The 13,970-nt window shown below is 42.8% G+C and overlaps 1 protein-coding gene across 2 annotated transcripts in view; it reads right to left on the bottom strand.

The window, feature by feature from the left end:
- Positions 1-13,970, bottom strand: part of LOC137527544 (regulator of cell cycle RGCC-like) — a 67,174-nt gene that overhangs the window by 6,481 nt on the left and 46,723 nt on the right. For both annotated transcript variants that reach the window (XM_068248092.1, XM_068248093.1), the window contains exons 3-4: positions 12,355-12,441; positions 12,200-12,262 (exon numbers count right to left, since the gene is read on the bottom strand). In XM_068248092.1, the coding sequence (XP_068104193.1) occupies positions 12,200-12,262; positions 12,355-12,441 (150 nt within the window). The remainder of the gene's footprint in view (positions 1-12,199; positions 12,263-12,354; positions 12,442-13,970) is intronic.

The raw sequence follows: 13,970 nt of genomic DNA on the forward strand, positions 1-13,970 counted from the left end.
ACTCGGAGGTGATTTTAATCTCGCATTCTCAACAGGTAAAGATAGGAGTGTATCGACCACCTCTCAAACAGGTATTTCACATGATCGCAACTCACGTAAGTTTAGGGCGTTACTTCGGAAATATGGTCTAATAGACATGTGGAGAGTCTCCAATCCCACGTCCATAGAATACACCTTTTTTTCACCTCCACACGCCTCTCACTCCCGCATAGACTATTTTTTCTCGCACTCCTCATTACTCCCCAATTTAATCGACTCTGAAATACACCCTATGGCGTGGTCCGACCACCAAAGTGTATCCCTCAAATTAAACTGGCTTCATCAACCCCACAGGCCGTTACACTGGAGGCTAAATGAATCATTATTACAGGACAAAAACCTCCTTACCAAATTTACAGATGAGTTGCGATCATATTTCGCTATCAACAATGGTTCAGTATCTTCACAAGGCATCCTCTGGGAATCTCACAAAGCCTTTATCAGAGGGATTTTCATCGCCGAAGGTACTAGGCGAAAGAAAAACTGCACTCAAAAACTCCTGGCCCTTCAAACCTCTCTCGCCAAAGCCCAATCAACTTACAAAACTCACCCTACCCAGGAGCATTTCTCCCTTATGCAACAACTAAAACTAAACATACGTACCCTTCAAACCACCCAAATTGAGAAAAGCCTACGGTGGACAAGACAGCTCTTCTTTGAGAGAGGTAACAAACCCCATACTATTCTAGCACGCAAACTTAACCCAAGGAGTTCGCAACAGGCGGTCCATTCTATGAAAGATCCTGAAGGCAACATACACTATGACCCACGTAAAATCGCACAGTTGTTTTCTGACTATTACCAAAAACTATACAATCTCCCAGACCAATCCTCTGACCCTTCTTTCTTAGATAAAGTAGATGCCTTTTTAATGCCACTCAAACTTCCCCGTCTTACTGAAGAACAATCCAAACAACTAAATTCCCCGATTACAGTGGACGAGATCCAAGAAGTCCTCAAACATCTTCCTTCCTCTAAAAGCCCGGGCCCAGATGGGCTACCCTATCTCTACTATAAAAAATTCCAGGAAGTTCTTCTCCCGCATTTAACCACCCTTGCAAACAAAATGCTAGAAGGTGAAAAACCTCCGTCAACCATCCTCAATTCCTTAATCACCGTCATACCTAAAGAGGGTAAGGATCCACAACTCCCCCAAAGCTATCGACCCATCTCCCTTCTAAACTCTGATCTAAAAATAATCACTAAGACTCTAGCTAACCGCCTCAACCCCATATTGGTTTCCTTAATAAATAATGACCAAGTCGGCTTTATTAACGGTCGTCAAGCAGGGGACAACACAAGGAGAGCAATTAACCTAATATCCCTTATGAACAGATCAGGGAAGCCTTCTCTGCTCCTAAGTTTGGATGCAGAGAAGGCTTTCGATAGACTCTCCTGGCCCTTTCTTTTCAGAGTCCTCCACCATCAGGGATTCCAAGGCCCATTCATATCCATCCTCCGACTTCTATACTCTTCTCCTTCCACCACAATTAAATTGCCATTCGCTCCGTCCACCCCACTCCATATTCGCAATGGCACAAGACAAGGTTGCCCCCTCTCCCCTCTCCTATTCGCCATCAGCATCGAACCATTAGCGTCTGCAATCAGAATAAATCCTGATATACAAGGTATAAAGCAAGGAAGTTCTGAATTCAAGATCTCTCTGTTTGCAGATGATGTCCTCCTCACCATAACACAGCCCTTAGTTTCCCTACCGGCCCTACATTCAACTATTAAAACCTATGAATCTATATCAGGTTTCAAATTAAACCAAGACAAGACTGAAGCCCTTCCAATCAAAATCCCACCTGATCTATTAGACATTTTAAAGACCCACTACTCATACAACTGGCGGACTAAGACATTAAAATACTTAGGGATTCACCTTTCAACAACTTACTCTTCCCTATACAAATATAACTTCCCTCCACTAATAAACCGTATCCTTCAGGACCTTCATAAGTGGACCTCCTACAAAATTTCTTGGCTAGGCAGAATCTACTCGTTAAAAATGAACATCTTGCGACGTCTCCTCTATCTATTCGAAACCCTCCCGGTCAGAGTCCCCTCACCTCAGCTGTCTAGGTTGCAGTCTGAATTCTTGAAATTTGTCTGGAATCACCAACGACCCAGAGTTTCCAGATCAGTTCTCCTCTCCCCAAGAGAACAAGGTGGTCTAGCTCTCCCCTATCTGAAATTATATTACCAGGCTGCACACCTTAGACAGCTGACTGAGTGGTCCGACCTAACAGTCTTTACAAAGTGGGGTCTTATCGAAGCAACTAGTGTCTCCCCAATCTCCCTAGCCGCTCTGATTTGGTCAGACCCACATCCCAACCTCCCTATGGCTAGTCTCCTGCCCACTATATCCTTCACCCTGAGTGTCTGGAGATCAGTTGCTCGATCGGCACTATTACGATCAAAACCTTCACCGCTATGCCCCATTTTGGGAAATCCAGCTTTCCCCCCAGGGATGCACGCTCCCTTTAAAACAAGATGGTACTATCAAGGGTTCTTCAACCTCCGAGACTGGATCCACCAACCCTCAGGCACAATTATTGATAAATCTGCTTTGGTGGATAAACTCACATTTACTCCTCAGACACTCATGGATTATAATCAAATTAGCCACTTCCTTCACCATAGCTTTCCCAAATCTTCAATAACCTCACAACTCTCCCCCTTTGAACGCCTCTGCATACACCGAGGACATCAGAAAGGTCTCATTTCACAAATCTACTCGCTTCTCCAATCTAAATCAAGCTCTCATATACCTATACATGATTATATGACCAAATGGGAATCGGCCTTGTCCACTTCCATTTCACTAGAGGACTGGGAAGATATCTGGAATAACGCTAAACTCTCCTCTATCTGCATACAAACTAGGGAAAATATATATAAAATCTTGTTCCGATGGTACTTGACCCCAGATACCCTCTCACACATTTACCCCAACACCTCGGACTTATGTTGGAGGGGATGTGGCGAAAAAGGCACTATTGAACATATCTTCTGGTTCTGCCCTATAATAGCCCCCCTATGGCAGGATATTCAATCCCTAATCTCTGACCTTTCTGGTGTACTCATTCCTTTAGATCCCCTACAAATGCTCCTAAGCAAACCTATCCCCGACATCAATAAGCACACCATGCAATTGATTACCCATGTTTTAACAGCCACCAGACTATCCATAGCCAAAGCTTGGAAAAATATTGCTCCCCCAACATTATCGGATGTAAAGAATAAGGTAAACTGGGCTAGAACGATGGAGCAAATGACAGCATCCCTAAGAGACACTGGCGGCAAATTCCATAAAATTTGGGACCAATGGCCATACACGCTTTCAGACTACAACCCTCCTTAGATACTCTACGTGATTGAGAAAACCCAGCCTGAGATCCCCCAACCACATATTCGATATAACAGGCTCTCCAACCTAAAATAGAGGCCCACCCATTCATTCATTCATTCACTCCTAAATCCATACGTATATGCTAGACTTAGCTATGTGGCTTGTCGACCAATGTGATTCCCCTTTATAATCTTTAGATATCTAGTGTTTCTTTAAGGCTATACTTCAAATAGTCACTGTGAATTCCTTGAAAATGTTCCACATATTGTCATAGGCTTTATCAACCCCCCCCAATACGTAGGAACACTTACCGGGACTACCTGAACTTATCTGCCATTACTCACCAAGCATCAAGAAACCACTACGAAAAACTCTTATTCCCCGTTTATTCTAATCTTGATTATCTCAACATGAAGAAATGCCTTTGACAATTGTAAAATGTTTTCTAATTTTCTATGATGTTAAAAGTTTACTCTTCTGTTTAATAACAATAAAAAAAGTGAAAGAAAAAAAAAAAAAGAAATTACAACTAGCAGAAAATGGCTTCTGAGAGCAGGAAAGAGATAAAAAGGGTCAGTAGTTCATAGATTTTAGCTCTGGCATACTTCAATGAATGTGTCATTGAGCAAAAACAATAAAACAGTAAAAACTTAAAAAGTAGATTTCAATATAAAATACAGTTGGAAAATCTTAAAAAGTCATTTTTAGGAGAAGACAATACAATTGTTTATTTCATTCGTTTATTTTTACCTCGTGTGTCCTTTAATCAGCTCATGAATTATTGGAGCAGACCTGTGAACCTAGTGGTGTGTATTCACCTGTGCCTTTGACATACACCCTATAGCAGTAATCTCCCTTTATTGATAAGGCTTGATGGCTCCTTAATGTGGCCATACACTTATGGATTGCCACCTTACGTGGCAAAACAATCAATGTCACTCAGATCAGAATGTAATCAGCAAGGAATTGATTTCTACCACACTCAACACATTGATGTTCAATAGATTTCAGCAGGAAATCTACTGAAAATCAAACGAACATTGCACTTTTGGATGCAATGCAGCGCTATGACCCATTGAATGTCTACCCCTCTTGACCTTCCCTCAATCAATGCAAATCTTCTGCCCCATTTGATCAATACTTTTGATCTATGTTAGGTCAAGATGTATTTATTCGATTGATCAGACATAATAGGGCAATAGATTCCCAGCAGGTTCAGCCAGAGTGATTGAATCTGCTGAGAGTAAAATGGTGTATGGACACCTTTACTGTAGACCTTCTTGTGATCTTTACCACCTTTGTGGCATCCACATGCCCCTCTGGAAATAATCACTTGTTTCCCTTTCATATAAACACCAGACAATCTGGATGCAATTTCACAAGCACCAGGTATCAGGAATGTTGATGCAGAAGTCAAAAGGTAGGGAGCCATCCAGGCTTTGGCAGATAAAAGCCCTGACTGACCACCTTGGCCAAGAACCATCTAGAGTGTATATGAGGCTTTAGATCAAAGAAAAGCTAATTCTGGCTACTTATCCACGAAATAGTTGTACCAGATAGCCAATGTAACCAAAGGCATATTTATTTATTTATTTTATTTAAGTATTTATATTTATTATACTGTATATAAATTTATATATTTATTTATATATGCCGTAACTTGTGAAGGCATGGCACTGTCTGCTGCTTGAACAACATCTAAAAGTAATTGCTCTTCTCATCCATGCCATGCACTGATGAGGATCAAACAATCCGAAACAGTCTGTATGCATGTTGGATTATTCTGGCTCTGTATAAATCAACAAGCTGACACATCATTGCATTCCAGCGGTTCTGGAGGTGTGTTTAGCTTCTAAGGGTACAATGGTTGTGGGCAGCACGGTGGCGTATTGGTTAGCTCTCTCGCCTTGCAGCGCTGGGTCCCTGGTTCGAATCCCAGCCAGGGCACTATCTGCAAAGAGTTTGTATGTTCTCTCCGTGTCTGCGTGGGTTTCCTCCGGGCACTCCGGTTTCCTCCCACATTCCAAAAACATACGGATAAGTTAATTGGCTCCCCCTAAAAATTGGCCCTAGACTACAGTACTTACACTACATAATATAGACATATGGCAATGGTAGGGATTAGATTGTGAGCTCCTTTGAGGGACAGTTAGTGACAAGACAATATATATATACACTGTACAGCACTGCGTAATATGTCAGCGCTATATAAATACTAAATAATAATAATAATAATAATGGTTAATTTGCATATATTCTGCAGTGATGCACTGGGAGACATCTCAAGCTCACTCCAACCTGAATTATCGCAAATTCTTTCTGTTTTAAGAAAGCAAACTTTTGTTTCTCTTCTCATCAGAGCATTCACATTTATGTCTATAAAGAAATGAAAGGGGATCAGCGGGTAACAATGGTGCTGCTAGTCAAAGAATGATAGCAATCAGATAAGGCCATACACAAATTAATTTTCTTGTTTCATCCCCAACATTCGATGAGTCTGATGGAATCTGCTGGGAATTGATTCCCCCAAAATGTCTGATTGACCAAATTCCTATCAATCCTATCGATTGACAGTATCGACAGGATGGAAAATCTTGATCAGGGGCAGGGCAGGCGTAGTGGTAGAATGAACAGTGTAATGCTCCTGTTACATCAATTTTCAGTTGGTTTTTGTCAGGTATAGCGCAATTACCTCAGCGGCGGAAAGCAGTGTGGCCGCCGCTTCTATGGCTGACGTCACGGCGGCGGCTGTCGCGTCTCCTCAGGCGTCTTGTGCAGTTCCCGGCAGGACAGGTCTTTTAGAGGCACATCAGGTTAGGTCTGCACGCTCGTGCACGGAGCGGCAGGACCTTTATGGGCTTAGGAGACGGGTCAGCTGATTGGCCGGTAAGCTGACATCGGACCGCTGTTCTCACTGCCGATTGGTCAAGCGGTTCTGGGCGGGAGCTTTGGAATTACCTGTCTATATTTAAGGATGGGGATGTCAGTGGCTCATTGTCTATTGTTGCTGAAACTTCGCAGTGAAAGCTCTCAGACCTTAGTCAGATCCGTGTGTGCTTTGATCCGGCAGGACCCGGGGGATTTCACACTAGATTAGGAATATATTATATTGTATTGATTATTTGTTGTGACTCTTGCCTGTCTCTGACCTTCCGTTTGTCTGTCGATTCTGTACCTCTGCCAATCTGATCCGTTGCCGACTTCTGCCTGAATACTCACTCTGATTTTGCCTAACGATTCGGTACTTCTGCAAAAAAGATGGATCAGCGCATCACCAGGCCGTCTCCGAATGGCCTACAATTAGAGGTGTGCTGAGCCCCCCCCAGTCACTCTCTTGCAGGTAGGCACTTATCTGTTTTTAAGTAGTGCTGTTCATTTCTTTGCTATGTACTGATTTGGTACTTCTGCTCTGATCTGTTGCCGACTTCTGCCTGAATACTCACTATGATTCTGCCTAACGATTCTGTACTTCTGTTAATCTGATCTGTTGCCGACCTTGCTTGTACGACCACTCTCCTATTAGTGAGGCCCTAGGGCCACCACTCTCATGTGTTCCTGAATATTACTGTGCACCCAATCACGAGTGTTTTACAATTGAATAAAATACTGACTATTGTGCTGATAGAGCTACTACTGATCAATTTATGCATCACTGATCGTTACAGTTTTCTGTTGGAATATGTTGTAAATTAATGAACTGTGTGTGGTAGAAATTGATTCTGATCTGAGAGAAGTTGATTGTTTTGCCATGTTGACAGCTTAGACCACACCTGAACTGTGAAAAAAAAGTAAACTTTTACTTACCTGGGGTTTCTTCCAGGTCCCCGTAATGTTTGAGGCCCCCCAGTGTCCTTCAGGTTACCACTAATTAAAGTCTCTGCCCGACTGGGTAATGCGCTACACTGCAACTTTTCAACCAAACTCCTGTAACTGGGAGCAATCTGCACATGTATACGAAGAATGCTCCCAGTAATGGAAGCATGATCGAGGAGATGCAAGGCCAGGACAGCACATGTGCTGTAGTGCTCGACCCAGCTGGGTTGCATACTATAATTAGGGTGACATCAGCACGAAGGAGGAGGAGACTCAGAGGACCCTGAGAAGCCTCAAAGACTACAGGAGCTGGAAGAAGCCCCAGATAAGTAAAAGTTAACTTATGCACCCTGTATATTCTGCACATAAACAAAAATATCACAAGTACCTGCATCTATTACCTACTATAAGTTAACCTTTAAATGGTTGTATGAGATATATTTCACATTTAAGCTGGTATCATTAATGTATAGTACATAATTAGAAATTGTATTTCAGAAGGAAAAGAAAAAGTACAAATGATTTTGGAAAAAAAGATCAACTCCTTTCCAGTAGCAAATTAGGACATTTTAAGTCCAAATGTCATCTTGCCATGAGAAATGTGCTGATTACCCAGGCAACCACACCAAGCAAAAGTCTCCACAGCAACAAAAAGGCTTATTTCATGTCTTGGTAAAAAGCATTGATTATCGGCAGAGGCAGTCATCAGCTGCCTCAGACACATTTGATCATCCGTGTACATACCTTTATAAGTACTATTGTCTCCCATTAAATCTATAGTAACTTGCTACTGATTCTTTCTTAACCAGGGGCACTCTTTGTCACTTTGACAAACACTTTGTCACTCCAGGTGAGAAAACCTGTGGCGCACCCCAATTCCCCCAGCCCCCCCCCCCCCCGCCCGCCCCCCCCCAAAAAAAAAAATCATAATGCAGAAATGTTTCACCAGAAAATAAACATAATGCAGCAATGTTTCACCAGAAAATAATAGTAATGCAGCTATCTTACACCATAAAATAATCGTAATGCGGCAATCTTTCACGAGAAACTAATCATAACGCAGCAATGTTTCACCATATACTAATCGTAATACGGCAATCTTTCACCAGAAAATAATTGTAACGCAGCAATGTTTCACCATAAAATAATAGTAATCCAGCAATCTTTCATCAGAAAATAATAGTAACGCAGCAATGTTTCACCATAAGATAATCGTAATGCGGCAATGTTTCACTAGAAAATAATCATAATGTGGGCAGCTTTTCACCATAAAATAATTGTAATGCGACAATCTTTCACCATAAAATAATTATAATGTAGCAATATTTCACCATAAAATAGTTGTAATTCGGCAATCTTTCACCAGAAAATAATCGTAGCGCAGAAATGTTTCACCAGAAATTAATCGTAATGTGGCAATAATTCACTAGAAAATCATCATAATGTGGGCAGCGGTTCACCAGAAAATAATCTTAATGCAGCAATGTTTCAACTGAAAATAATCATAATGTGGGTATCGTTTCACCATAAAAACATCGTAATGCGGCAATCTTTCACCAGAAAACAATCATAATGCAGCAATGTTTCACCATAACATAATCGTAATGCAGCAATCTTGCACCAGAAACGAATCGTAACCCAGCAATGTTGTTTCACCATAAAATAATCGTAATGCAGCAATGTTTCACTAGAAAATAATCGTAATGTGGGCAGCGTTTCACCAGAAAATAATCGTAATGTGGCAATGTTTCACTAGAAAATAATCATGTGGGCAGCGTTTTACCAGAAAATAATGTTCACCTGTAAACAAAAAATGTTTACTCACCTGCAGAAGACTCCTCTCCATGGGTGCAGCTCCCCCGATGATCCTCCTGTAGTGGCGCAGCCAGCCACTTTGAAAGTCCTGCGCTGATACTGCAGAGCAGGGCTACGGGAAGATGGCGCCCGTACCCTGTACTGGAGACATAAATAGTCTCCAGTGTAGGGCTTCAGACAGCATCTTCCCGTAGCACTGCTCTGCCTGCCGAAAGACTCTGCAGGCTGGAGCGTTGAGCTGCAAACTGCGGGGATGGACTGGTGTGGCGTCTAATAGACCAGTTCATCATGGGGGTCCCACAATCTGGTGGGGGAAGGTGAGCACGGTCCACCCCCCCCCCCCCCCCGCGCACGTGGCAGCACCCCCCCCCTCCGCACGGCACCGCAGGCGCCCCTGCTGTTAACTGATAAACTGATCATGCTTCTGTATGGGCTAGGCACACATCCTACTCATATGCTCTGCTGATAAAGATATTGCAAACATGACCCCTCCATTTTGATGCCATCACTAAACCAACTAGTCTACTCAGTGCATTGTCATTTGTTCAGAGAATAATTCTGGTCTCCCATTTGATCTTCCTACTATTGTCTGGAATGTTTGAAACTGGTCTGGATCTGTTTGCCTGTCTGCTGCTGACCTTTACCTTGTTTTACAGACAGTATATCTGTCTATCATCTGCCATAACACGGTGACTGGATAGTGTAATGGTTAAGGACAAGTCCGGCCCGTACTAATTACTATTCCCCCTCCAGGCCGCCATGGATAGAGGGGGAATGAAATAATTCGGCTTCCAGCGATTGCTGGAGGCCGAATTATTGTGTTTTTTAAGCTACTTCAGCTCCGTCTTCTGACGAAGCCGACCTTGCTCACTGAGCCGACCTTGCTCACTGAGCGCCGCTATACACTGATTCCCATTACAGTCTATGGCGGTGCTGGCTGTGCCCAAATCTAGCAGCGCTGAAAAGCACTGCTCCGCTCTGCCGGCTCTGTAATGCTCCTTGTGCACTGCTTTGTCAGTCCTCCACCCCCGCACTGCAACAGAACGTGACACTAGCCTGAAGGCTACTGAGTCGGTCTGTACAGCCTGGGACCTGCACTGTCACCTGAATGTTCGAGTCCCGACCTCTGCTAGGCCACAGTCCTCGTCCATGTCTAGGAGGCTTTCTTTTTTTTTATAATTTAAACAGTTTAACCTGAGGCCACAACTCCAGCACAATTTAAACCCACAGACATTTCAGGCAGTGAGATTCCAGCGCGGTGCTGGGAAAAGGCGCAGTAAATTAGTCAAGGGAAAAAAATTCCCTGTTCTGAGAGACAGTGGCAAGAGGCTGGAGAGAAAAAGTTTTCTGATCTCTGCACAATTATTCAAATGACTACATCTGCACAACCACTGAAAAGGAATCATTCAGAGTTTGGATTTATGGTCTCTCTCTACTCAGAAGATCTTGTTTACAGCTGCCCTGTCCCCAGCCTCTCCACCCCCTCCCAAGTGCTGTGTACTGTAGTGATGCTGGAGGAGTTTGGCTAAGTTCTGCTCCATTGGAGGACAGAGTGAGTGGAATTACAGTGGCTGGAAGCACACTTGTCTGTCAGTTTTATGTGTGTGTTTCTGTATGCGTTTTCTGCACACCATAGGCCATGTGCAATTCACTTTTTCTCCTTGGAGATAATTTTTCACCTTGTGTTTGAAATAACCAATAATTGGGGAAAAAGTACTTTCAAAAGTATTTTCTTCCTCACTGATTGTTCAAAGGGTGTTTTTCAACAAGTTGTGAAAATATTACATCGGAGAAAACTCAGGTGAAAAAGTGAATTGCATAAGGGCTCACGTGTGTCTGTGTGAAAACACCCAGTTTTGGTCTGGTGCTTAGAGGAGTAATAATATGTTGCAGTTAATAAATGATGATTTGGAACTACTAGGATTTAGTAAGGGACCAAAAGGAACCTAAAAGCCCCTAACTAAAAAGCTATGCTAAACATAATTTTCAAGATATTTACAGTTATTTACCTTTATGTGAGCAAAAAAGATGCCCAAGTTTGACCTCACAGAGCCATAATAATCCATGCATTGCACTCATGAGGACTAATAAGCTGTATGTGTGTTGGATTAGTATAGTTCAGTAAAATAGGCTATACAAACACTGCATACCAGCGGTTCTACATGTGCAGCTAGCTTTCAGAGACACAAAGGAATGATTTGCATATTTAGTAGTGATGCATCATGGGACATTATTATTATTTATTGGATTTATATAGCACCACATATTAGGCAGCGCTGTACAATAAATATGGTTACAGACAACGATAGTAAGGGTGATAGACAATACAGTACAGGTAATAAGCAGTAAGACACACAATACCAGTTCATACAATGGAGTAGTAGTCCCAATTATACAAGTTCACACTCTTCTGTGGGCAGAGTGCACGATCAAGTAGTATACCGGTACACAAGGAGAAAGGACCCTGCCAGAGAGGGATGCTTACAATCTAAAGGGAGGGGGTGGTGACATGACAGAAGAGGGCTTGCATAGAGAGAGTTAGGGCATCAGCGAGGTGGGGTAGGCCTGAAGAGGTGAGTTTTGAGGGCTTGTTTGAAGGTGTTGAAGGAGAGGGCAAGCCTGATGGGCAATGGGAGAGAGTTTCTCAGAATCACTCACGTTCCCGGCCTGTCGGCTCCTGTCGCTGAAACCGGAAGTGGCTGCCGGCGGGGCCAGGAGCATCTGATGGAGTCTGCGTGGGCACAATACAGTTGCAGGGGGCTGCTGGAAGCCCCAGGTGAGTAAAACTAATTTTTTTAATGAAACTTAAGTGACCCTTTAAGGAGGTATATTATTTTTCGCAAAGCTTTTTAGTTGGGGCTTTTAGGTTCTTTTTGGTCTCTTACAAAATCCTAGTGGTTCTGGCTCATGATGAACTGAGTACTCTGTCACACTGGATTGCCTCACCTTATAGCACCACAATAATCCATGCCTTGCAGTGATGGCTGGGGAAGTTAATAACACCTGTATGCATGTTAGATTAGTATGGCTTTGTAAAATTACAGTAATTGGTTGTAGGAGCATTGCGCACCTGTAGTTCTGGAAGCAAATTTCAATTTTTTCCCTGCTTGAAATTCAACTTTATGTACAAAACATGTTAATCCCTTCCAAAAGTGCAGACAAGTTTACATTACTTACCAGTAAGAACTTTATCAAGATCAGAGATGAAATTTTCCAGTTCTCTTGTGTCGCCAAGCTTTGCTAAGGAAATGAGGGAAACAGCAACTGAAATGACATGTCTAAAGCAAAAAAAAGTGGGCAACATCTTTATCATCACATCATCACAGTCTCACCTTTTGATTGGTGTCTTATGTTGGTAACTGAATAGTTTAAATGTTCCAGATTCGTTTTTGAGATGCTTCCTCGAGAAGAGCTTAAATCTGCACAGAAATATGAATTTCATAAAACACACACACAAACTCATTCTTTTTTTTTTTACAATATAAAATAATTAGATTCCACCTTCACTACAGTAGGTATAACAATTAAAGCAAATACATAACTGTTATAATTTAAGTAGGCCTCAGTTACTTGGCCTGAGTTTTATGTAAAAGGCTTGTCCGCAGTGTATGCCTTTAAAATAAATAGAGGTTTTGTGATGCAGGCAGAGGCATCTCAGGGTCTGCGTGTAGCAGAGGATACACGCAGATACTGAGAACATGTTCCTAAGAGAAGGCCATCGGACTACTCTGACCTCAACCACAGGAACAGAAAACATTGGCCATGTTTACTAAACATCCACGGTCCTGCATATAGGCCAAATGCCTCATTGATTATTAATCAAGTAGGTGTGTATGATGACACCACGAGTGGGTCCACCAATAATCTGGTCTAGGGGGTGGCGAAGATGATGTCATATTTAACTCTTTCCTAGTCAGTATTAAAGGCTGAGGGAGCTACGGGAGGTCACTTCTGCTTCTGCTTCTTCCTTCTGCACTAGCTAGCAAGGCTGACTGGGACGACTTCTAAGCATGTTCTTCCTTTCTGTAATCTGATATAATGTATGCTGTACATAGGTAGTTTAGTGTAACGTAGTTAGGAAGAAGGTACCTGATAGACTCCAGCAGGGAGTCTAATCACGAGCTTGTAATGCAACATGAAGATTGGCATGGCTAGGATATGATGTATGTATCTATCTGTATTCCTGTTTCCTGAATAAATAACGTAAACATTGAAGAAGCCTGAGAAAGTCTATATCCTGTTTGCGGTGTGGAGAGTCAAGTGATCTCACAGTCTGTGAGACGATGGTGTCGAAGCAAGGTGATTAGAACAGTTTATAACAGTGGTGCTGAAATCCTTCCCTGCCTAGCAATACAGGCAGACGGGGCCGGGGCCGAAGAAAGTGGTTTCAAGATATTCCACAGCAAAACAAGCGGAATAGACGGACACGGACTGTAAAGCTTATCAAGCTGATACTGATAAGCTGGGGTGAGTGTGTGGGAGCCGAGCACACACGGGCTGCAATTCGAGGGAACCAGCGGCGACACTCGTGGATGTTAAACTTTGACTGTAAGTGCACATCAGTCATAGCCTAAACCGGATCACAGGTGACTGGAACGCTCCGAGGCCGGCTGGCAGCTGCCGCTGGATATCGATCCGCTGAGCCAGTGTGGGTACACAGAGATGACGTTTAGGAGTTCCAGAGATCCACTCAGTGTCGTGAAAAAGTTGCCATAAGCTGGTCGAATTCGCAGGCTTACGAAGTCCTCTGCTCAGGCAAGTATGTTTTACGTTGTTATGTTGCATTATCTTTATTGTATGAGAGGAGGATAATGTGTTCTGTGTTTTGTGTTAATTGCAGCGTGGAGGCTGCGGGTTTCGCATCTTGTAAATACAGAATGTGTTTTCAGAGTTTATGCGCTTTGATTGTTTCTTAGGATTCGATGTTCCTGTGTGGCAGATGTTTTGT

The sequence above is a fragment of the Hyperolius riggenbachi genome, chromosome 8 (assembly GCF_040937935.1).
Source record: "Hyperolius riggenbachi isolate aHypRig1 chromosome 8, aHypRig1.pri, whole genome shotgun sequence".
Lineage (NCBI taxonomy): Eukaryota > Metazoa > Chordata > Amphibia > Anura > Hyperoliidae > Hyperolius > Hyperolius riggenbachi.